Here is a 24,468-nt window from a genome sequence, read left to right on the forward strand (position 1 = left end):
TTTTGGATGCAATCCTTTTACTACTAGTAGGAGTACTCTTTTTTTTTTTGGTTCATTTTTTTTATGTTTGTCTTCACAGAGCTTCACAAAGAACAGTCATGTGAGGGAGCTTCGTTCCTTTTTCATTTATTTATAAAAAAATAGTTTATGGTTCTGTGTTGTGTCCTGATATTACTGTGTTGTTTGGATAGTGTTTGTATCCCAAATAATATTTCACTTGCATCATAAACACATTTTTCAATCCATCTTTTTATATTTTCAATTACATTTTTATCTCATATATATCATATTATAAAAAATATTACAATAATTATTTCAAATAATACATTATTCAAACAAACGTGCATGAAAAGATTATGAGGAGGGAAAGAGTTTATCTCATTCTGAAGCCTAAAAGCCGTTTGAATCAAAATTTTGTTTAAAAAAAAAATACTGTACCGCGATATCATGTGCATGGAATGTAATGAATACATTAAAGAAATATTTTACCTGAAAAGAGTCGCAACCTATAAATAAATTTGGCATGGGGCAAATCTTCAACTGGTACAAATAGCTCATCATTAGGAGACTATTGCGACATTGATGTCCAGGATTACACAGGAAAAAAACCTAGAAAAGCGTAGAATAGCAGTGTACAAGCAAGTAGCAGGGACTATGGTGGTAAATTAATCAAAAGTTTGAATTTTCGTGATCATATTTTTTTTTTCTTACATACATTAAATTGCTACAATAATTTTTTAATGAAAAATCATAAAAAATGCAATCCAAACATAACCTTAGATTTGAACTCCAATGTTGATTGAGTTAGAGTTGAGTTTGAATATTTTAAAAAAGCAATTGAATCGATTTCTAGTAAATTAAACCACAATTTGTGCACTCGTTAAATCTTATCAGATAATATATTTATAATATAATCTTTAATTATTTATTACAAAATTATAAAATTTACTACAAAAATCAAACTTGAAAAATCGATTCAACTCGATTCAATCAAACTCGAATAGCATAAAGTAATTTAGACTATGAACTCGAGCAAATGCACTGCTTAAAGTCGATTCGACTTAACTCTGCAGCAGCCACTGCCACTGGGAGCCTAGGGGATAGCAAAGAAACGACGACGTCACCTAGTTTCCATGTCGCCGACGTTCCACTGTAACCATCATTGGGATTTGCTAGGGTCACCTGATCTCTTCACCCCCGGGAAGCTTTGCCTCACACACTTCTGAGAGTGGGGCCCCCAGCAGTGGATCACATTCCAGCTGTATGTTCCTTTGTGAGACCCAAGGACCCAATATAATAACACAGCGCCGTGAACTTATCAAATAATACACCCTTGCAAGCAGAGCCCACCAAATGGACCAAACCAGAACCTTCCATCACTCTCAGTACTCAAATTCATCCATGATGCAAGGTAAGGGGTACCCTCCCTTTTAATTCGCCAGACCCCTCCCATCATAATATTCACTTTACCCTCCTCATCCTCTTGCTAGTCGTCTTCTCCATCATCTCCATTATTACTATAGCTACTACCACAGTACGAGCCAAACACGCCACTCACACGGATGACTGACTCTTCATTCCACATCCACTCCAGTCCAGTCCCGAGGCTCCAGCAAAGCATATAATTTCCCGGATTATGGAAATTATCTCGCCACCACCACCACCCACCACCACTCACCACCACCACCACCACCACCCCAAGTAGTTAGTTACTTAGTTGTTTCTGCTATGTGTATATATGAAGGTTGTTTAGTCTAGATTTTCAGGTGGAAAGCATATTTGTATTTGTTGGTTGGTCATCCAAGGAAACAAACCATCATAATACGAGGAAACACAACACAGCAGTCTACTCTTCTTCCACTCCTCAGGATTAGAAGCATTAGGATTAGGATTATAGCGATAGGATGGTGTCCGTAGAAGATTCCCATTCCCATACTTACTCTCACTCCATTCCCAATTCCACCTCTCGTTTCCCTCAAACGCCTCAACAACACCATTACTATTACACTCCCCCGCCCCTCTCTTCTTCTGCTAAACTTCACCGCTCCATGGGCCGTTCCATGCGCACTATTCGCTCCAATTTCTTCCAAATCCATGACGCCTCCCCCGACCACCCTTCCCTTCTCTCCCTTCCCCAAATTTCTACCAATGTTTCCGAAAATTTGTCTGACTCCGCCCTCATCGACCTCCGTCTCGGCGAACTCGCCACCAAAACTGCCTCCCACACCCCCGCCGGAGGGGTTCGGGATCCCGCCGCCCCGTTCGTAACTGAGGATTTTACTTACCTTGACATGATTTCCCGTTCCTTCGGCAGCGACTTGTCCGCCTGCTCCAGCGACATCTCCGGCGAGCTCCACCGACTCGCCACTGTCCCCGATCCTGCCCCCATCTCTGAGCTCCAGCCCCAGGACGAGCCCGAACCCTGCACTGGCTTTCTCCAGAGGGAAACCTTCTCCACTGAGATTATCGAGAGTATCTCGCCGGAAGACCTTCAGCCCACCGTCAAACTCTGCGTAGACGGACTCAATTCCTCCTCCGTCGCAGTTCGAAGGTCGGCGGCAGCTAAACTGAGGCTCCTGGCCAAGAACAGGGCCGATAATCGGGCTCTCATTGGCGAGGCTGGAGCTGTCCCGGCCTTGATACCGCTGCTCCGGTGCTCAGACTCCCTGACGCAGGAGCACGCCGTCACGGCCTTGTTGAATCTTTCCCTCCATCAAGATAACAAAGCTCTGATAGCTGACGCTGGAGCTGTAAAATCACTCGTTTATGTGTTGAAAACCGGCACCGAGATCTCGAAACAGAACGCTGCCTGCGCCCTGCTGAATTTAGCTTTAGTCGACGAGAGTAATAAATTGTCAATAGGCGCATGCGGGGCTATTCCTCCGCTAGTGGCCTTGTTGATAAATGGGTCCAACAGAGGGAAGAAAGATGCTTTGACAACTCTCTACAAGCTTTGCTCGGTCAAACTGAACAAGGAGAGGGCGGTGACTGCCGGCGCGGTGAGGCCGCTGGTGGGTTTGGTCGGAGAGCAAGGGACAGGGTTGGCAGAGAAGGCGATGGTTGTGCTGAGTAGCTTAGCTGGGATTGAAATGGGCCGCGATGCAATTGTGGAGGAAGGTGGGATTGCTGCCTTTGTGGAGGCTATTGAAGATGGCTCTGATAAGGGGAAGGAATTCGCGGTGTTGACATTATTGCAGCTTTGTGGGGATAGTGTTCGGAACAGAGGGTTGTTGGTCAGGGAAGGGGGGATCCCTCCCCTTGTGGCGCTGTCTCAGACTGGGACTGCTAAGGCTAAGCACAAGGTGAGGTTTTGATCTTCTCTGTGATTGATTGAAGCTCCCATTTCTCGGCTATTTCTTGTGTTTGCGATCAAATTAAGCTAGTTTCACGTAGTTAGATATCTGTCTGCTGCATTCTGTTTAGGGCGTTAGATGGAATGACAGGTGATAACAAGCCAATGTTCCTGTGTTAACCTGCAATTTTGAGAATTTATTGTTCCTGAGTTGGGAGTTAGCAAGCCAATTTGGAGAATTTGTTGTTGCGGAAATCTTGAACTTAATTTGGTTTGACTTTTTATCCGAACGTATCCCCGTAATTGATAAGAGTTTCTGGATAAATTTGCGTAGTGTTCGAATGAAGTTTGAAGCCTCTAGTTAAGATATATAATGCTGAGATTTTACAAGTTATCGTTCATTGATTGTTGAATTTATTGTTTTCTGGGTATTTGTACCGAGTATTGATTTTGCTTAGGAGGTTATGAATGCCCCGTGGGCTATTTAAAGTTTGCTTTGCCATGATTTTCCCCGTCCTGCTGCCTATGGAAAGGATTAGAGTGATATGTTGCTTTTATATGTTCAATTAGACTCTATTTCTTGACACATGAAATGCCGAACCTTGACGCCATTTTCATCCTCTTTGGCAGGCTGAAAGGCTTCTGGAGTACTTGAGAGAACCAAGACAAGAGGCTTCTCCTTCAACCCCGTAGAAGGTATTGATTGGTTGCCTTCATATCAAACTATCAGCGCTTGCTGTGGTTTGGTTTGTTTTTGGCTGTATATAGGAAGGAAGGATTTTGATAGTTTGTACAGAGTGAAGCAGAGTCTGGGATTCTACTATTGAGTGGGGAAAACATATATACTGCTAGGAAATAGTAGTATGAAGAGCTGACTTTTAGAAGCATTATTGTTATTAATTATTATCGGGTAGGTCTTTTTGAGGCTCCATTAACACTACTATTGTACGGCGTTTGTGGGTGAGATTTTGGTTGCCTGGTTTTGGTTTTGTTTGCTAAGGATTTGGATTGTAATCCTGTAGTTTGTTTTTGGATGTCCAAATTCGTTGAAACTGATAATAAGTGATTATCTGATTCCTATAAACATGCGGAGTGTTATTGGTGATTTTCTTCTTGACTAATCATACTAGACTATTGGCGATTCTCGCTTATTAATCTCTTTGGTTACGCCTGTTTGGTGGTTCTCAAAGTCAAAAAGGCCCCCACTAGCTGATATGGAACTATGCAAGCAGCTCATTCTTGCTCCACTTTGCTTGCTCAGCCTCCTCCAGCCCCTCTCCCCACTTAATATCATTATTTTGGGTCTTTCACTTTCACACATGTTTTTACTGATTGACGTCTCGCATCTTTTATTAGTGGGGGCTGCTACTCCAGTACGAGGACACTGCCTTTTCTTCTCATTCTTCCTTTCAGTTTCTCCATTGAAGAACTTAAAAATGTTCTAGCATACTTGGTATCTCGGACCCTGTTGCCGCCATGGTTGGCAAATCAAAGATGGTTTGTGATCTTATTAGAAAAACAGTGAAAAGTAAAAGGGATGGTGGTGGTGTTTTGGCCTCTTGGTTATTATTGGACTGGAAATGCTCACGAGGCTAGAAGATGGTTTTTACTTTTAGGGTCCATGTTACGTATCTTGATGTCTGATTCTTTCTTTTTAACTAGTTGGGAGAGAAAAGGTGAGGGGCAGAGGGGGGCAGTTTTTGATTTTTGCAGCGACAACGCAGAGGATGAAAAATGATGGAAGAGTTCAGTAGGGTCCCTTTGAACTTGCCAGTGTTTGTTGTAAAGTAAGTTTGAGTTCAAATGGAACGGGGGGGTTGCTCGTTCTGTGGGGCTGCATTTGCATATTCGCGCTGTATATAGCCTCCTATGGAAAGTAAGAAAGCTGGCTGGCGCTGGCCACCATCTTTTTATGGTTTTGGTGAATTCATTCTCCTTCGTTCTTCAGTATTAGTACTGTGTTGTCCTTATTAGCTGGCGGAGCAACTAAAAATATGTGTTTGGATAGTAGGGGTCCGCTCATCAATAAATTAATAATATTTTACTCAGTTTGAATTTTCTTTTGCTATGGCTCTCAAATCTTTTTTTGTCCGTCTGGAGTTTGTCCGCCTGCCCTTGAGTTCAGACAATTGTCCTGTATGTATTTGGCTTGTGATGATTACTTTCTGCATCATCAATAGTTTTAACTCAAGATTGTGAACCGCTGCTAAAGTCGGGCTGTAATGACTGGTAGTTTGTTTTATTGTGGAGTTTGATAAAAAGAAGAAGAGAAGTTGTAATCAGATATTCGAATGCCGACTAAAGTCGGGTTGCTGTTTTGCAGTCCTTTTCACTAAATGTCCAAAAAATTAAGGAAATAAAACCTAGACGGACGGTAGAGATTAATTGCTATCCGACGGATGAAAGTCTCAACAAAGCAAATTGGTCCGAGTCCGAAATTGTTGTATTTGTAAGTTTACCAGCACCTCTTTGGCCAAATAATATATAGTGAGTACTTCACTTGCCAAAAACCAACGTACTGAGTAAATAAAACCAACCCAAAGCGCAGTTGTAAATTAAACTTAAAAAAAGTCGATCAACATTAAACTTAGGCAGGCAAGACCTTTTTTTTTTTTTTTTAATTTATTTACGCAGCAGCAGCTGCAGCAGCACTGGTTTGGATATTCACCTGCCACTGTCCTTTTCCTCTGCTTTTCCCTTGCAGCAGAACAAGGTTGGCTTGTAACCCTCTTGGAGCACGCTCTCAATCTCCTCCAATTGCAAACCTTTGGTTTCAGGTACGACGAAGAAAATGGCCACCAGTCCAAGAAAGGAGAATCCAGCAAACAAAAGGAAAGTGCCGGCAGACCCAAGTGCCTCTGTCAGCGTCAAGAATGACTCGCTGACAATCAGATTAGCCACCCAGTTGGAGACTGCCGCAGTTCCACCGCCTAACCCTCTGTATCTCAATGGATATATCTCAGAGTTCACGATCCAAGGTGCAGTCCCCATCCCAGGAGCGTACGAAATGATGTACAATCCTAGGAGCAGGACGGTGAAAATTCCGAATTTGCTCGGACAGCCTTCGGTGAACCATACGCGATGTTGTTCGCTGTGGCATTTATCCTTCAGACCATCGTCCACCACTAAGCATGCCCCAGGTTGATACTGATGAAAGAATCACATATTCAAACGAATCATCAATCAATTTATTATTTGAAAAAAAAAAAAAAAACAGAGTATCATTCACAGATTCGTGGAAACCTCGAAAGAACAGCGTTTAATAACAGCATGTAAAATTAAAACTCACTTGGCTAGCTCCATTAGAACAAAAGGCACACTTTGGAGATGCGTTCAAGCATGTCATGCAATTCCAAGATGCAGGATTTGAGGCTTGGACGAAGCTGGGACAGGTAGAATTGACGCTAAAATTGAAGGATTCAGAGTGACTGACTGGTGGGGCATGAGAGGCAGCTTCAAAAAACATGACGGACAACACCACCAGACAAACTATGATCCCAAACATGGAGACTATCATCAATCTCCTCCTGCCATATCTGTCAACAAAAAGCATACTGATGATGGTACCCACAACATTAAGACCAGAGGTAATCAGAGATAGTGCCAAAGCCGTCGAATTTGAAGCAAATCCCGCAAATTGTACTATGGTAGGGCTATAGTACATAACGGTGTTGATACCAACAAACTGTTGAGCTACTTGGACGGTGATTCCGGCATACAGTCCCCTCCGGACCACTACATTACCCCAGGCCGCTTTAAGCTTCGCGAAAAAGTTTTCATTTACAGGCCCTTCCTGAGCTTTCTCAGCTTCGATGGAGGCTTTTAAGGCCTGGACTTCTTCCTCAACTTCCTCGGCAGGATAAATCTTCTCCAGAATCTTCCTAGCTTCGTCCGTTTTATTCTAATCAACAGAATTCAAGGTCGCCAACATCAAACTTTGATGAAAATTAACCGAGAATTGGTATTATTGAAACACCACAACAGAAAATTCGCAGTACTACCACTAGATATGTATTTACCTCCATATAGAGCCATCTAGGAGACTCAGGAAGCCAAAGCATCAAAAGAAATTGGATCAGAGCCGGAAAACCTGCTACTCCAAGCATCCAACGCCACGTCCCAGGCGTCTAGGGCACATGAAATAAATACAAGTCAGAACTTCTTCACTCCTATTTTTTTTTTTTCCTTCCTGTTTTAGAGGAAACTTGTACCGGTAGTATGTTATGTTTCAAGAACGTTGCTTTGGGGATTCAATCTTATCTTATACCTTGGTGAATGCATAGTTGATCACATAAGACAGAAAAGCTCCTCCGGTAATCAGCAAACCATTGGTACTAACTAATGCACCTCTAACTCTAGCAGGAGAAGCTTCCGAAATATAGAGAGGTGCTGTCATGGACGCCATTCCAACTCCCAATCCCACAAATATTCTCCCAATAATGATCATCCAGGGACCAGGAGCAGCAGCCATAAGTATGGCACCTGCAACGAACAGCATATCAGCTAAAAGAATTGATTTCTTCCGACCACACTTGTCATTGAGCCAACCACCAAATGCAGCACCAATCACAGCTCCTGCTACTGCCATGCTAACAATAGTTTCCTTCATGTGACAGAGAAAGTATCATAATAAACCATCTTGTCTGATAGTATTAATTAACCAGTCGTTTCATCGTGCAAACAAAAGGCATTTGCAAGTAACTTACTCGCAGAAATGTGTTGTTTTTAACGGAATCAAAGTCATCCCGGATGTAGAGCAAGGCACCAGAAATAACACCTGCATCAAAACAACGACTTCAATAAACTTGAACAGAACGCGTACTACTATTTGATCAACTACTACTTTTGATAATTTGAAGCTCATGCACTGTTCTACATTCTGGCCCCTCCCCGGATGGATTGATTGACGAGCTAAAGCTGCAAAAGTAAGAGCTTGAATGCAAAGAAATATTTTTGCTTCATTGATGCATTCAGCAGCAGCAGCATTTCATCATTATCAGACTGTACAAATGATGAAGTGATCGTTCGAAATTAATAAGGAGCGAGGTCTACTTACCAGTGTCATAGCCAAACAGAAGCCCTCCAATTCCAGCTGATAAGGCAAGGCGCATAATATAAGGCGTTCTCCAAATCGTCCGCCAGAATTCCGTGAGCTCTGTTCTGCTCACAGCAGTAACGCCCCCCTCCACCATCTTGATTCCAACTACAGCAAAAAAATATCCAAATGGATAAAAAAATGGAAGAAAGTTTCGATAGATGCTTCCGAGATCAAGAAAACCTGCAGGGAAAACAACATTTGAGAGTCAATCATTCTACTCAATAGAATCGTAACGTGACAGAGTGCAGAAATGATGACTGCAGTCCCTGGTCAATTGTACTGGTAATATTTCAACCATATATAGGCACGATTCAGAAATGGCCAGACGAATCAAAGACTGCCAGCAATGTCACTGGATAGATAAGTGGAACTGAAAAGGTGGTCATGTGTTCCGTCGATTGTCTTTGAAATCTTTTACTTTGTCCCCAGATTCAATTAAGACGTTGAGCCCAGGATGTCAATATCATTTAATTTGTTACAAGGATTCAGGCCTTCAGCTTTCATGTAAACTTAAATAAATGAACACAAGCCATGATTCCCTCCCACGAGACAACATCAAGAAAAAACTGCCCACATGAGCCCCATTTTTAATTCAGAAGGTTACGAAATCTTTAATTGGATCAGGTCCAACCTCGAAAATACCTTTCAATGTCAAACAACTTATATATTTGACTCGGAAGGAGAAAAGAGAGAAAAGAACGCGACAATATTGGGCTCATGATATCACAGTTGACGGATGACGGTGCAAATGTTGGAGAAAGAAGAGACGGTGGAACGTGACTGCAAACGACTCGGACCTAACCAGCCCTCCACTTTTTTTTCTCCAGTGGTCCAAAAGCATCAGGAAGGAAGGATTTTCCTTGGATTCTAATTAGGGAAATCCGGAAAAAAGAAAGATGAACGCCAAACAAAATCATATTTGCCACGAGAAAATCAGAAATAATTTCAGAACACGAGAATAATTACCTTTTGTTTTTCCTTTTAAAAATAAAATATGAATAGAGCAGTTTTTCTTAGCCGAAAGGTTCGTTATCAACTAGAAAGAAAGCGCCCATGCACAGCTTCCTTCTGATCAGAAGGATACGCATCAATTGGACCAAAAAAAAAGGGGCCAGACAAAGTCCTCCTTCTTGTTGCACTCCCTCGATGTAGTTTTTTATTATCTTTCCAGGAGGAGGAGGATATGGCTGCTCTTTTTTTCTTTTTTTTTTTTTAAGATAAGAGTTGGGATCTTCGATGGAGTAGTTTGGGAACGGGAGTTAGGAATACAAAGAGGAATGAGACGGGCGTGTTGGATTTAAGGAAGGGGGATGGGGAAGTCTGATTAAATAAAACCCCTTCCAAATATTGCGGAAGCCAATCGGGCAACGCTGTAATTAGATGAGAAATTATTGGGAAGGAGGAGGAAGATGGGCATATAATACTTAACAACTTAAAGCTGGAATTAGACGAGAAAATATAGGGAATTAAGGAGGAGGAAGATGGACACTTTAACAACTTAAAAACTTTCAATCTTTTTGTCCTAATTCTCTGTATCATTCTCTTCTCACAAGTTATGAATGAATTCAACTTCTTCCACACTTCTGACTACCTGCTGAATAGCAGATATAACATCCCAAAAACATCGGCCGGGGACTAGATGAATCTTGCGTTTATCCAGCTACATGGACAAAACATCCCAAAAAAAAAAAGACAGATGCATGAAGGACGCACGTCCCTCACACGTGAAAGTACGTGTTGTTGTACGAAACTACCACTGCTCATGAACATTACGTACCTCAAAACTTTCTTCTCAACCTGTCCAAAAGACTTTCTGCTAAATTAGACTATTGCATCTTTGTTGGTTATCCTATAGGGTACTTATGGAATTTGACGGGACTGGAGAGCCATGGAAAGTAGGAGGAAAATTGATATGGGCAATAATTAATGTTCAAGATTCCTGCATGTGACAGACTTACCATCTTACGACCAAATTGTACCCACGACAGAATAGATTCCATGAACGATGATTTCATTTTTACGGATAAGGTTAATTCGTACTAGAATCACTTGTCTAAAAACCCAGTATGGAAACTTACTTTTATTATTATTTTCATTACTTTTCTGGGGCGGAAAAGAAAGCTGCAGCTAAGGCATGCTTCATCTTCCAATCCTCCTTCCTATATTCGCCAGTTCTACAGCGAGAAGATAGCTACGCAAATTAATTGCGGATTAAAAACGGATAATTTTATGATCCGGTCAATGCAATTCTGTTGCCTATAATTGTGGTAATATATCGTGTAATAATTGCAATAGATATAGTCGAAACTATGTGGCCAACCATTGCGTAGTAGGAGTAATTTTGTTTCCCCTCAAAAGAGTTGGGTAAAAAAGAAGTATAAAACTAATCCAAATGGTTGAAAAGGCAGAGATAAAAAAAATGGATTGCGTTAATAAATACCTAAAAAAAATAATATCATGTTACATAAATTCGCTGTTAAATGTAAGAATATGTCATGTGCCAACTCAAAAGGTATAAAAATTGGCAAATAAAAGATCAGTTATTCATGAAAAAGAAAGAAGTTTTAACGTGAAAAACAGCTTGATCTGGATTATAAATAGCAGCGGTGGGTGCGGTGGGTGGAAGATGGCAGCAGATACTTGCTACGAAAACGAAAAATGGCAGATAGGTAGAGCTGAAACTCAAAAAAGTTTCGAATATTTTCTCAAACATGATGTCAAAATCATAAATGAATGCAGCTAGTTCTTGCATGAAGCCCTTATCCTTCCATCATCCAAACAAACAAACAAACAAAGCTCAATAAATAAAGGAGATAAATATATGCTGTAGAAATACTTGCCTTCAAGTTTAATGCGTCGACGACGGATAACTTGATTAATTCTAATGCCTTTTTCTGTCTCTTAATTTCTTTCTTGGTTGCAGAACACAGCAGCTTGCGATAGCTTTATTTATACCGCAGAGCAGATGATTTCCCTACCCCTTTTCTCAGTTATCCGTTTTCAAACGATTTTTCATTTTATCTTCTTAGCTAGTCACAATCATCTGATGTATGTAGTGGTCCAATGGGCCTGACAGAGAGGGGCAGAAAGGACATGGTGATGGAGGGAGGTGATGTGAGATAGGCAGCCATTGTTTTACTGGGCAGGGTACAGTTGTACCTCCAAATATTAATATTGTGATGCTCATTTTAGAAGGTAGGTAGCATTCCCACACTTGGTACAACCTTTCATCTTCCATCGTGATAGCCTTGTCTCATTTAAGAAGAGGTGGATCCACCATGACATTTTCCCCCGCACCCTGCCTACACTCTTTGCCCAAATATGTAAATTTTTTGCACATAAATCTTGGTAGAATTTCTTTTGGTAAGGATTTTGGAATTTTTTAAATCTTGTGGGTTTGTTTGGATAGTGAAATTATTCCAAATAATATTTCGCTTGCATCATAAACACATTTCCCAACTCACTTTTTTATATTCTCAACCATCTTTTTATCTCACATACATCACATCATAAAAAGTGCTATAATAATTATTCCAAATAATATTTCAAATAATACTAGAATTTTTGCACAATGATCAGTTCTGGTTTTGGTAGGTCATCGAATAGGCTATCTATCTTTTCGCCACGTGGAGGTCTTTTAATGTTTATATATATATTTTTGTTTTCTATTCTTTGTAACCATTAATTCTCATCTTTTTTTACTTCATTTGTAACATGGTCCCTTATTTATAATCAATTTCAACAAATTTATTAATGACCTACCTTATATAAATTTGTATTAATTCTACATTATTTGTTTTTTGTCAATCAACTCATATGTTTCCTTTTCTAATCATCTTCAATCACATGCTTTTATTCCTAATATTGGTTTGACTATTTATTGCTATTACTAAAATTTAAATACAGCACGCCACATTAATGTTCATGTGGATAGTTTTTCCCTAATTTAACTTTCACGTACATAAGTATATATATATGTATGCATGCATGCATGCTTGCAAGTACATGAATCTTTTAAAGATGAAGGTTTAGTAAAAAACTATCCACATGAACATTAATGCAGCGTACTTTATTCAAATTTAGTAATAGCAATAAATAATCAAACCAATACTTAATATATATATATACATATTAACTAGTTTCTTTCCGATGCATTTGCACAGGCACTTTTTATATTCTATAATTTTTATTTTCTTGAACAAATAATGTTATAAAAGAACTTAAAATACTATTTTATAAAATTTAATATACTAATTATAAGACAAATATTAAATTTGATAGGGAGGTAGGAAGAAGGGGGATGGGGTGTTTTTGGCAAAAAAAAAAAAAAAGGTGTTTTGGTAATATTGAGAGGCTATTCTGTTTACTATTAAAACGCTTTCGATTTAAGGTGCATACTTTCAAATTTATTATCCCTAATCTCTAGATGTTATCCCGCTTTAATTGAACATTTGCAAATATTTATTTGTGAGAAGCAATTGTTTTTGGGCCAATAGAAATCAGCAGCAGCATCTGTTCCACCATAAGTGCAGGTCATCTGTGTGACGGATCCAAAAGTGTTGTCAAGTGCTGAAGCTGCCCGCTTGTTGCCGTTGGCCCAAGCTGTGGGCTTGATTACTTAAATTAAAGGACCAATTGTGAAGGGGAAAAAAACTAGATGTCAAGAATGGGATTCGAACCCATGCCCTTTCGGACCAGTACCTGAAACTGGCGCCTTAGACCAACTCGGCCATCTTGACTTTTTGTAACGCTTTTCAAAAATTGGAAAAACAAATTCGCTGTACAAACATCTAGATTCCGAGTCTGTAGTGAAATTATCCTCTTAACATGGCTCAAAAGGAAGCATAAGTCAATTTGAGCTTCACCTAAATAGGTAAAAAATCAACCATTTTCATTGTTTGGGTATTACTAACATCAAAGAACATGTACTCGGTCTCAGGTACATACGTGACAGTTTCTCATACACTTGATTTGTCAAGAAAATAGTACTCAATCTTTGCAATGATGATGTAATGATGATGTAAGCAAATAAAATTGGGGAAATAATACTCAATCCAAACAAACCTATATATGTAGTGTAACTTCCAACTTAAGTAAATGAAGTTGAGTGGTGTTTAGAGGACGAAATAAAATTCATGCCGGCAACCTTTGCATTCAACTTTTCTCTTCTTAATTCAACGGGTAAGTAATTTCGACCATGCTTCATCGTTGCATTATAAACTGTTTTATAGGAACACAGAGAAGATGATCATCGTGGGTCTTAAACGAATGTCTACATGTTACAATGGAATGATCGTGTGGCCGAAAAACGGGTTATGCGCCTACCTAATTGATAGACGTAGATTCATTCTGTCCAACTGTAGTTCACATCTATGCAATTCTACTAGATGCAGCTGTTAATTTTTGGAGCCGCGAATGGACAACCCAACAAAAAAAAACGAGAGTGCGCCTGGCAATCGGGCAAACAAAAGTCAGGATGGAGCCTGGCCTAGTTGCAATCCTCCCTCCCTTCAATGCTTGATTTAGACAAGACTCGGGGGGGATGGGCATTTACACTTGGATTGCAGACAGCTAGTAAAGTCTTGCAACATCTGCTCACCGCCCGCCTGCAGGAGCCAGCAGAGTCGCTGAGATCATCAGCTTGTTTCGATTCTAGCACTGCACTTAACCTGGATACCAGTAGTATTGAACAGAACGAATCACTAGTGTTGGCTAATACATGTTGACTGAATCGGTCGATTCTTTACCAAAAAAAAAAAGTGAATGTTCAGTTCAAATCTCGATGTGAAAATTGTATTAGCAAATAACCTACCTATAAGTGCTTCTATAAGCGATTTTAGTCCTCGTGAGCAGAATGGAAATTTCAGAAACTTTTGTTTTATCCAAAAAAGATAATAATGAACAAACTTAACTATCGGTACTGTACTCGATGGACGTACTGCACAATAAAAGAAAAGGATATGCACTGAAGCTGTACGTAACAGGCAATATATGTCAAACTTATATTTATAAATGTGTATCGGCGTTATGCGTATAGAGAGAAACGGATGGATGGATGAGGTGAATTGGGGAAGTGTCGATTGCGAAGCGACAGCCTTGGTACTATTCAGTATTCAAGACAGAACCCACCAGCTAAGGTTGGTTGCACCAATCACCATGCATGCATCTACGAACCATATAGGCATGTAGATAGTACTAGTAACTCGTAGCCTGCTGTTGCGACCTGCTGGCCCCCGGGGGACCAATTCTTGAGACAATAATTGCTTGAAATTGCAAAAGCCGGCACTTAATTTGCTGCTAAATTGGTATCATCACTCCGTTGCAGAAGCTGTAATTAAGGAATTTGCCTCGCTAGTCCATAAAAAAGCATGACTTGTCACATTCTCCTTTCAATGTTTTTACCAGAAGCAAAAGCTTGCATGAACAGCAAAACTGGATGCCTCCATCCAACGCTGGTTCTTGCAGACTTTTAAGTAATTGATCAAAATATGGTTCTGTGGGGTCGCAAACAACGTATCCAATTTGGCACAGACCCAAACTTTTGTCATACATAATCCCCCTACCATCAATTAAGCTGATGACTCCTGGTTCAAACAAATTATACTAGTATAGAATGAGCAACAATCATACAAAGCATGTGATGCGGGTTTATTGCCCCTCGGGCGCAGATCGCTGGCTACGGGATAGTCGCATTAGGCCCCGGTCGTGTGGTCGATTCTGGTTCTCCTACCGTCTCGTGTATTCATGGGACGGGGTGCACGGGCGTAGGGAGATTAGTCTGGCAAAAGTTGGGACACTCCTTATGTTGACCAAAAAAAAAGTGATACGGGTTTATTGTAGCATATGAATTTATCTTGTTTGATAACATCATCTTTTGATTTTTCTTTTACCTATAAATCTCATACTTGACGTGCGTAATTTGTCTTTAGCAAAATAAAATTTAAGCCTCGTACTCACTGAAAGAATACTCGACGTGCGTAATTTGTCTGAAAGAATTCTTGTATCAAAATTTTGATGATACTATTTCATTGATCATATTGTCTATGGGTCCTGAAATAAGTTTGTAAACTTTTAAATGAATATTTCAATACCTATACACTTTTTTTTTTTAGTGTAAGTGTAAGTGTAAGGTCTCGAATTTAAAATCTCTTACTTGCACTTCTCCTTTCCGCATCACCCAACCCACTCTTCCCTCTCTCAATACTTATACACTTTGAAAAAATGCTAAAAACATCATGCAAATATACTTAATTTTGTAATGTCCACCTACAAGGAAATATAGGCAACCATTATATTATGCAAGATGTTAATAAAAATATAAGGATTAATCTTCTATATATTAACGATATATACACTTTTTCATGATTAGGTGCATGATATATAATCAAATTAGAAACCAAAATTTTGTATATGTGTTATACATCCAACATCGATAGTGTATATACACTGTCAATGTATATAAGATTAACTCAAAATATAAAGGTTGCATGTTATTCCTTATAAGACGCAGGAAAATGATGAGTGTGTCTGGATAGTTATATTTTAGGGAAAAAAAATTATTCCACTATAAACATATTTTTCAAACACTTTTCAAATTTTTCAATCATTTGTTTAACTTACATACATTAAAATAGAAGAAATGCTATTATTTTTTTAAAATAAATTCAAAATATTCTTCGATAATTGAATGATAAATTCTTTTATTTCGACTGATCATAAAAGCATGTTAAAAGCAAGAATATTAGGATAAGGCAATGACTCTCTTTATCTCTCTTTTTTTTTTTGGATAAGTAATAGATTTTGGGTTGACTAACCGTCACACCTTACTATCCAATTCATTCTTCCCCTGAAAAAGTATGTGTGCAAATGAATCTACTCAAATTCAACACTCTAATGTTTAAAACTTATTTGATTTTTTTAATGAGTTATTTTATTTAACCTTGGCTCGTTTATTTGTCGAATTGAAGTTGAATGGATTTTTTATCTAGTTTGAATTTAACTTCACTAGTTGGCGAACCAAAGTAGAACGAACTCTTACGAAGTTGAGCTCAGATTCGAGTATGGAGTAATTTGGTTATCTTTCAGCCATATTGATGAGGCATTAACTTAATTATTTATTTATGAAGAGAGAGAGAGAGAGTGGGCGACTTAGGTTCCGTTTGATAAAACTGAATCTGAAATCTGAAATCTGAATACTGAAACAATTAATTTGTTGAATTTTAAACACTGAAAAAAAATTTATGAATGTCTGAATTTTAATGCTAAACCTATTTATATTGTTTGATAAACGTTTATAACTGAATGCTTAATAAGTTAAATTTGACAATTTTGGCCTTATATCTTTTCATCCAAAAAAGAAATAGAACCTATGATTTAATTAGCTAAAAATGTTAGGTATGAAAATGACAATATTTATTTTTAAATCAAATTAATATAAAAGATGAATTATATTATATGAGTAGTATGGAGAATAAGTGAAAGTCATTCAAAAGGGAGAAAAGAGAAATAGAAAATCATTAGATAGAGAATATTAGGTTGTTTAATTATATAAAAATTTTGAACATAATTAAGAAACAATGGTAGATTTGGTAGATAAGATAAGGTAGTTGAAGTAATTCTATTGATTCTTATCAGAATTAAGCATTCAGTTAGGATTCTTGTGCTAAAAAAAATACACACAAGTTCAACACTACTTAACAAGTTCAACAAATGGATTTTCATTTATCAAACACTCAAAACATCTGAATGTCTGAAAAAGTTCAGATTTAGCATTTTTTTATGTTATCAAACAGACCCTTAAACTATTGAGGTTGGCGTTTGATGGACACGAAAGACTCGAATGAGAAAACAAAAGATTAGGCCCAATATGAGGCCCAGTTGAAGCAATCGTCGAAAATCGATGCATTCGACTGGATTTAATGAGTGACTAAATCTGGCTTTGTCGTTATCTCTCTCTCTCTCTCTCCGCTTCCTATTCTGGTTTCTCTTCCCCACTTCTTTATTAATCTCCCCTCATTGAATCTTGAAACTTAGAAACCTAACCCTATTCTCTCTCCATTTTGCACAAACTCAGAACCGTCCTAAAACCATTCCTTTTTTCCCCATCTTCTTCACGATTTTTGAGCCTTTTATAACAGCCCATGTTCAGAAGATCATTCCATTACCAGAAACTTTGGTTTCTTTTGATCTGCATTGGACGCGGACGGTTCTGATTTGATCACAGACAAAGACTCGTGATAAAAGAGAGAGAAGATATACAGGGGAAGGTTTCTTTCAATCTCTAAAGGAGTGGGTATTTCCTTAAAACCATTTCATTATTTCTTCCTTTCCTATTTAATATCCTTTTTGTTCCCCTTTATTATCATAAGTTTTACCTCATTTTCTTGAATTTTTTTTATACTTTAGTCCAAGTGGCTTGTTTTATTCCGATTTCTAGGTTCGAATTAGTAATGCAAATTTAAATTTTTACGGGTTTTTCCCCTTTGTTGCTTGTCATTGAGGGCAATGTTATTTGTTAGTTTACTGTGTTTTGTGATGATTCTAGTCAAATTCCACGAAAACGGTTCAGTAATTTTTTGAGATATTCTGGGCACGGTTATACCAGTAGCACATTATAAACGTGTGCTAGAAACAGTATAGACTATGGTCAGTGAACTGTTAGTTTTACTTTTTAATCGTTTGATGTCTTGTTTGAGTTGTGCCTTGATGGAGCATAATATCCTTTTATCACTTCGTTATCATTCTGGCCGGCTATTATGAATTATGTACTTGCATCAACTTTATTCCAGTGTCCTTTGTTTGCTGTAGGTATGTATTCGGCAGATTCTTTTTGTCGATGTTTCTTATGGTATAACGTCCTGGAAATGTACTATGGAGCGTTGATTGAGTGTTTATTTGCGGGTCCCAGTTGTGGAATTATGCTTTTCCCAATCTCATGATTTGAGGGTTAAAGATGGGGCTGTGGTGACTGTTTCATGTGAGATTGACTCCTCTGGAGTCAATAATTGAAGAGGACTGAAAATTCATTAGTTGGTAGAAGTATCAATAAATTGACTTTATTTTGATTTCAGTTAATTCTGCATTTGATTGACAGATAAAAAATGAATTTTTTCCCTAAATTTGTATTGCTTTGTCATGATATCTGTTGAGGTTATTGTTTCAATTACTTTCTGCTATCCATACCAAAATTTACATGCTAAAAAATAGCTTCTAATATGTTTAGAAATTAGAATAATACAACTTCAACTCATTACCTTGAAATCGATTTTTTTTTTGGTATTCATGTTGTCATTTATTGATATACCTATTGTATGTGTAAAAAGTAAAAGAGTACTTTAAATTGGCATCCAAATATGTTTTGTACGCTGTCCATAAGATGGAGTACGCTTCTGCTATTCTCTTTATGAAGGGTTTATCTTTAAATTTGTGGGTATTAGAGAAGTGTACTTTTGGACATAACATGAACTTGGTACATGAGAATTTATAGAATAATTGTACTAGTAGATTGGAGCTTGAGTCTAGTAAATTTGAAGTTGTGGTGAAACGTTTCGATACCTCTTGATCTGAGTGTTGTGATGATTTCTAAATAACTTTTTATCAGCTATACAAGCTAATGCAAATTTTGTGTCTTTTTCTTGCTAGAATTGGAATCCTTAGACCCTAGAGCCATGGGAAACTGGGCTATTTACCATCTCTCAGTAAAATTTGTCAAAAGCATGTAGAACCAGAAATATGTTCATTTAGTTGGTTCAGTTTGGATATTGCGGTTGGTGATATTCAAGCTTGATGAAATCTATGGGTGAATTAACTGAATTGGAGAACAATATTGGGGATAGTAAAATTGGAATAAAACAGGATATCTTCATGCCCCTTCATTTCTTTTCCTTTGTGTGCGTGTGTATTCTGGGTGAGGTGGAGGGGAAGGGTGGGTTGATTTCTGGACAAGATGAGTTGAGAATCGTGCAAGGAACATTGTGATCCTTAGTGAATGAGAAATTTCGGTTTATTGGGGATTCCTAAGCAGCTGATTACTTCATCCACCCTTCCCCTTATGAATTTATTGGAATATTGCCCAAGTCCCTTATTTGTCTGGGAAGTACACAAGGATACGGGTGATTATGTAGGAATTTTCATCCGTTCATAATGCTTTCCGTGAGTGTCATATAGATATCAGATTTCTGGAATTTCTACAGATCTCAATTAGGGACACATGATACATATTAGTTTTAAAATTAATGTTCTTTAAGATTTGTGACTACGGAAGGGTAAAGTTAGAGATGCAGCAGGTATGTAGAGTTCTTTATGTTCGGCCTGTAGGACTTGATACAAAGATTCATGCTAGATACAACTGGGTTTTTGTTCTCTGTATGTGTATCTGAAGTTCTGAACTGTAGAGTTTATGCAGGTACTTTTGTCATAAAATCTGTAACTTCTCAAAAGATTTTGAAAATTAGTCCTCGAAAGGGACTTTTCTTGTCCTTCCTTTCAATTTTCAACCTTCTTCTCCTCGAGAAGTAAACAGAAGAGTGAAAATGAAATTTCAGGTGTTATAGGAATTATATTTGTTGTACTACTTCAATATTGATTTGTCTTGTACATGGATGATTCATTTCATAGAATGTTGCATAATGCTTTGTCCACTTTTTGTAGGTGGATTCCAAACTGAGCAGACCAGGAGGGGATGTGGAGGTAAGCTAGTGTTCCATTGTTAAATTTGAAAACTTAATGGTTTGGCTTCTAAAGTTAGCTTCAATGCATGTGAAGAAAATCTTGGCTTAAAAAACATGCTTACATTTTCGTTAATGGACAATCCCTTGTTTTTTGTTTTTCCTCTTTTGTTATGTGATTAAGGTGCTGGAAATTTATTTGAAATAGTTGTAGCATTAAACATGGATGATTTCTTGAAAGTTTTGATTGCCAATACTTTCTTGACATTGCAGGTACATGCCAGCTGTAGCACAGGGTTGCTATTTATATAAAACTCAGTAGCAGAGTTGGGGAATTGGCTTGAGTGGGAGTGTTTAGTCTTATTCTTGGTTGTCACTCCATCTGAGATTCCTTGCTGCCTGCAAGTGATATCTTTTGTCCTTGAAATGCCTGCCTTTCCTTCCAAGTTTCCTTTCAGGGCCTGTTTCCACATCTGGAAATAAGTTAGGTTTTAAATTCTCTTGGAATTTAGTCTGAATATTACTCTATAAATCAGTAACAATGGCTGTCTAGTGCACAGCGCAAGGGGCTTAAGATGGCTTTCTATTCTGCGGAGGAACAAACAGAGGATTACCTTTTCAAGATCGTCTTAGTTGGTGATTCAGCTGTTGGAAAATCAAACTTGCTTGCTAGATTTGCCAGAGATGAATTTTATCCAAACTCAAAATCAACAATAGGAGTAGAATTCCAGACACAGAAGGTTGAAATTAATGGGAAGGAAGTCAAAGCTCAGATATGGGATACAGCTGGTCAGGAGCGTTTTAGGGCTGTTACATCTGCATATTACAGAGGTGCAGTGGGAGCTCTTCTTGTGTATGACATCAGTAGGCGACAGACATTTGATAGCATTGGCAGATGGCTTAATGAACTTCACAGTAAGCAATACCAGAACTAGTATATAGATAATTACGGTGTATAGTATTCTGATTTGCAGTAGTCGTGCAAAGCATTAGGCAACCATCTGATTTGACATATGCAAATATGAAGGTTTTCGACTTCCCAGGATTGAGATATCTGTTGCCTTGACAAAAATCTTCTTTTTTCCTTGTTCCCTATTCATTGGACTGCAGCCTGTTGTTTTCAGTGACTTTTGGCTGGTATTCCATTTTAATATTTCAGAGAAAGAGTAAGGATCTTTAGGTTGTCTGTTGGTAGTATTAGATCTGCCATGAAAATTGTAGCTACGGTTGATGTTCCTATTATATTGCTCTAGTTGGTATCTTGTCTGGAGTATTGCAATTTCTTTAATCTGAAGAACCAGGCATGCTCATGAATTTGATTGCTTTCAGGTGGAATGATTTTCTGCTTATGTATAAAATCTTAAAACCTATTGACAGTGCATAAAACTGGCTTTTACCAGTCTGCATGATGCTTATGTGCTGATTTAGTTATACAGTGTGAAATGCTTGTTGAATGTTCTTGATGCAGCTTGTTTGTAATTAGTGCTGAGCAATTTTTTCTCCCTAGTTGGTCCGAAGGTTTAATTTGAGTCTTAACCTATTGAACAGCGCACTCTGACATGAATGTTGTTACAATACTTGTTGGGAACAAATCTGATCTCAAAGATGCCAGGGAGGTCAGCACTGCTGAAGGCAAAGCCTTGGCCGAGGCACAGGGCCTTTTTTTCATCGAAACTTCAGCTTTGGATTCATCTAATGTAGCTGCTGCTTTTCAGACGGTGGTTAAAGAGATTTACAACATCTTGAGCCGAAAGGTTATTCAATCTCAAGAGCTCAAGCAAAAGGATCCTAGCTCGATTGGAAATGGAAAGACTGTGGTTCTACAGGCAGATGGGAACCAAGATGCAGATGAGCAAAGTAAAAAAGGTCGGTGCTGTTCATCGTGAGGTTGGGCATTGTAAAGACATTCTTCTCTCTGTGATCTGAATGTCTCAAATCCCTTTTGGCAATTCTGTTGTAGTTCGCTTTCCTGATTGTGAACCAATTCCTTGTTAGTGTTGAAACAGCAGGGAAAGTGTCTTTTGATAGCGTTCAGGGGGCTATAGGTGAAACTGTACCCACAAGAGTGTAAATGACCTGTGAGAGGTTACAAGATTTTGTTTTTGTTCTCCGATTTTTTTGCCTTCTGTCCGGTTTGTTTGAATTTGTATGGTTATATGTACCCTTGTAAAGTATGTTAATTTCATGGATCCTCTCCATGTCATATTCGTTTATAATAGAATCTCTAGTTATACGTAGCAAATCCCAGCTTTACGGTTCGATAATATCTACTCTACTCTACGAAACCAACCAACCAACCAACCAACCATCCATTGGGGTTGGTCCGATGGTCAGCTATGGGAGGAGGATCAAGGGATGGAAGAGCTATTATAGGAGATCGAATCCTAGCCATTGGGAGTCCTATTTTTGATGGTTAGCAAGGGCGTGGAGAGACAATTTTTTTTTACTGTTTTTGGAACTAAGGATCATCTGGAAGTCAATTAAGTTATTGTTTGACTAAATAAAATACTATTAAAAAAATTACGCAAAAAGTTTTCCACTTTTGGCTTAAATAATCCTTAACCTTGTTCCTTTTTTTTGGGTCAGAAGGAAGGCAGGGTCCTTATTAAACAGCTATCATTAAAAATAAAAATAAAAATAAAAATTCCACTTGCTGCGATAACAATTTTTTATTATGAATTTGTCCATACCTTTTGCATGAAAGGTTTCTTTACTCCCCCCTATAAATAAATCGGGTGCAAATGCCTACCACTAGATTAAGTGGAGCTCCGTATATGGACCCATCCGTTCAATGGAGGAATTCTTTTTATTTGCTTATATATATATATATAAATATGTTATGAGAAAAGAAGGAAGATATAGGGTCACCCAGCGTTTTTTTATTTTTATTTTTTTTTCCCTTTTCATTTAACATATAGGACCACACAACATATTATTATTATTGCAGAGCATTTGACAACAAATTGATAACGATTTGAAACCTGCCAACTGGAGAGTGATGGGGATGGACTATGCGTTAAGTGTCAAAGAAGCACTTGCTGGGCTGATACAAAGCACCACATTCTGGTTCTTGCATTTTTTAATCCATTTGTTGGTAGTCGACGTGGCCAACGACAGCTGGCCAGGGTCCCTGCCCTCTATTCCAGGGATTCAGTGGGCCATTCCTTTTATCCATTTTTATTTTATATATATATATATATATACACACACACACACACTTTCACTTTTTGGAGGGGCTTTCAGTACTTTGACTAGAACATCTGGGCCAAATTTGAAAATTTGTAAACTTCATCATCTTCTCCGTCTTTTTCAACCTGCGCTGCCGCCATACTTCCACTAAATATAAACCTGCAGCTGAAATTCGGGCTGGCAGCGAGCTTTCCATTCCAAAGTTTACTGCCACACACACATATAAAAACCTTCTACTATGACTCACTCGTTTTTGTTTGCACTTTTGTCCTTTCACGGGGCAACCATGGTGAAGTAAATTCGGGTGTCGGATGGAGTGGGAAAATACAGATCGGGTTCGAGCGAAGGGAGTAAGGAGTTGCCATTATGGAAGGAAGAGGAGATGGTGAACATCCATGGTTGCACTTGCACCACACTTCAGGGACTTCCCATCCGAATGCAAGGTTTTACCCGCTATGAATCCACCGTGTTGACCGGCCCGTTTCGAGTTTCTTTTCCTCTGTTTCTGCAGTTTTTTTTTTGTGACGAAATGGACGTTGGTGTAAATGAGTAGGGATTTTCCTTGAAATTCTTTCCTTAAGCCTACTTTGGAAGTATAGGAGAGAGAAGATGAAAGGTTATGAGAGAGAAAGGTAAGAACAAGAAGGGAAATAAGTTTCCTCCTATCCTGTTTGGGAATATAGGGGAAAAAAAACTTTCTTTTGTTTGGAAGTTGGAGAGAAATAAGCAGAAAATATTTAAGGGGCCGCTTAGTAATTACCATACTTGTTGTTTGCTAAATAGGAAATGGTGTTGAAAAGTTGGAATAACCTTGTTTGGAAAGGGATTTTCTATCTAAAAATCTCTACGTTTGCTGCGAGCACATTTTCAATCATCTTTTTATCTCATATATATCAAATCGTTACGGTACATTTTCTATAAAAATTCCTGAAAATTGCAATCCAAACGCGGATTGGTGACTCTCAATTCGGAAGTGAATGGGTTGATTTTGTTAATTCCTGTATTTGTTTTCAAGATAATTTTTATTAAACATTTTTTAATCCACTCACATTTTTTACCCTCACCATCTCTCCATTCTTTGCCATTCCATCCCTTCTCACCACTCCTCTCTTTCTCTATGGCATCTTAGAAACTTTTCCCTCGCTGCCATCACTCACCATGGCATCTTATAAACTTCTGCCTTTGCCCTTAGTAGTATCACTCACTAGGGCTGTCAATCGAAT

General features: G+C 38.4%; 3 protein-coding genes and 1 non-coding gene across 10 annotated transcripts; 2 read left to right on the forward strand and 2 right to left on the reverse strand.

Annotated features, from left to right (window-relative positions):
- Positions 1-1,420: 1,420 nt before the first annotated feature.
- On the forward strand, positions 1,421-4,397 carry LOC113709491 (uncharacterized). Its single transcript, XM_027232267.2, has 2 exons — positions 1,421-3,302; positions 3,923-4,397. Exons 1-2 carry the CDS (start codon positions 1,905-1,907, stop codon positions 3,983-3,985), a joined length of 1,461 nt encoding a protein of 486 aa, XP_027088068.1. The 5' UTR covers positions 1,421-1,904; the 3' UTR covers positions 3,986-4,397.
- Positions 4,398-5,792: 1,395 nt separating this feature from the next.
- Positions 5,793-11,377, reverse strand: LOC113709490 (inositol transporter 4-like). 3 transcript variants are annotated; one of them, XM_027232265.2, is made up of 7 exons: positions 11,231-11,377; positions 8,349-8,570; positions 7,999-8,069; positions 7,560-7,895; positions 7,312-7,419; positions 6,582-7,193; positions 5,793-6,439 (listed from the first exon to the last, which is right to left on the reverse strand). In XM_027232265.2, exons 2-7 carry the CDS (start codon positions 8,482-8,484, stop codon positions 5,957-5,959), a joined length of 1,746 nt encoding a protein of 581 aa, XP_027088066.1. In that variant the 5' UTR covers positions 8,485-8,570; positions 11,231-11,377; the 3' UTR covers positions 5,793-5,956. The 3 variants fall into 3 exon arrangements, with proteins under 3 accessions (XP_027088066.1, XP_071921664.1, XP_027088067.1); XM_072065563.1 differs by lacking the exon at positions 11,231-11,377 and adding an exon at positions 9,357-9,474; XM_027232266.2 differs by lacking the exon at positions 11,231-11,377 and having other exon boundaries at positions 7,560-7,774; positions 8,349-8,391.
- A 1,671-nt stretch (positions 11,378-13,048) lies between these two features.
- On the reverse strand, positions 13,049-13,129 carry TRNAL-CAG (transfer RNA leucine (anticodon CAG)). Its single transcript has one exon. It is a non-coding gene; the product is annotated as a tRNA-Leu (tRNA).
- Positions 13,130-17,321: 4,192 nt separating this feature from the next.
- Positions 17,322-22,298, forward strand: LOC113710296 (ras-related protein RABA5a). 5 transcript variants are annotated; one of them, XM_072065871.1, is made up of 5 exons: positions 17,327-17,682; positions 18,198-18,422; positions 20,040-20,078; positions 20,330-20,971; positions 21,605-22,298. In XM_072065871.1, the coding sequence occupies exons 4-5, from the start codon at positions 20,632-20,634 to the stop codon at positions 21,940-21,942; spliced, it is 678 nt and encodes a 225-aa protein (XP_071921972.1). In that variant the 5' UTR covers positions 17,327-17,682; positions 18,198-18,422; positions 20,040-20,078; positions 20,330-20,631; the 3' UTR covers positions 21,943-22,298. The 5 variants fall into 5 exon arrangements, with proteins under 5 accessions (XP_071921973.1, XP_071921972.1, XP_027089022.1 ...); XM_027233221.2 differs by having other exon boundaries at positions 18,198-18,366; XM_072065872.1 differs by lacking the exon at positions 18,198-18,422 and having other exon boundaries at positions 17,322-17,682; positions 21,662-22,298.
- The last annotated feature ends 2,170 nt before the right edge of the window (positions 22,299-24,468 follow it).

Source organism: Coffea arabica, chromosome 9e, assembly GCF_036785885.1.
Source record: "Coffea arabica cultivar ET-39 chromosome 9e, Coffea Arabica ET-39 HiFi, whole genome shotgun sequence".
Classification (NCBI taxonomy): domain Eukaryota; kingdom Viridiplantae; phylum Streptophyta; class Magnoliopsida; order Gentianales; family Rubiaceae; genus Coffea; species Coffea arabica.

Bases quoted from the DNA above. Each gene is read 5' to 3' on its own strand.
- LOC113709491 (XM_027232267.2), top strand. From the start codon at position 1,905: ATGGTGTCCGTAGAAGATTCCCATTCCCATACTTACTCTCACTCCATT. The intron at 3,303-3,922 runs GTGAGGTTTTGA...CCTCTTTGGCAG, and splicing joins CTGCTAAGGCTAAGCACAAG to GCTGAAAGGCTTCTGGAGTA.
- LOC113709490 (XM_027232265.2), bottom strand. From the start codon at position 8,484: ATGGTGGAGGGGGGCGTTACTGCTGTGAGCAGAACAGAGCTCACGGAA. The intron at 7,194-7,311 runs GTAAATACATAT...TCTGTTGATTAG, and splicing joins CTAGATGGCTCTATATGGAG to AATAAAACGGACGAAGCTAG. The intron at 6,440-6,581 runs GTGAGTTTTAAT...TTCTTTCATCAG, and splicing joins GTTCTAATGGAGCTAGCCAA to TATCAACCTGGGGCATGCTT.
- LOC113710296 (XM_072065871.1), top strand. From the start codon at position 20,632: ATGGCTTTCTATTCTGCGGAGGAACAAACAGAGGATTACCTTTTCAAG. The intron at 20,972-21,604 runs GTAAGCAATACC...CCTATTGAACAG, and splicing joins ATGGCTTAATGAACTTCACA to CGCACTCTGACATGAATGTT.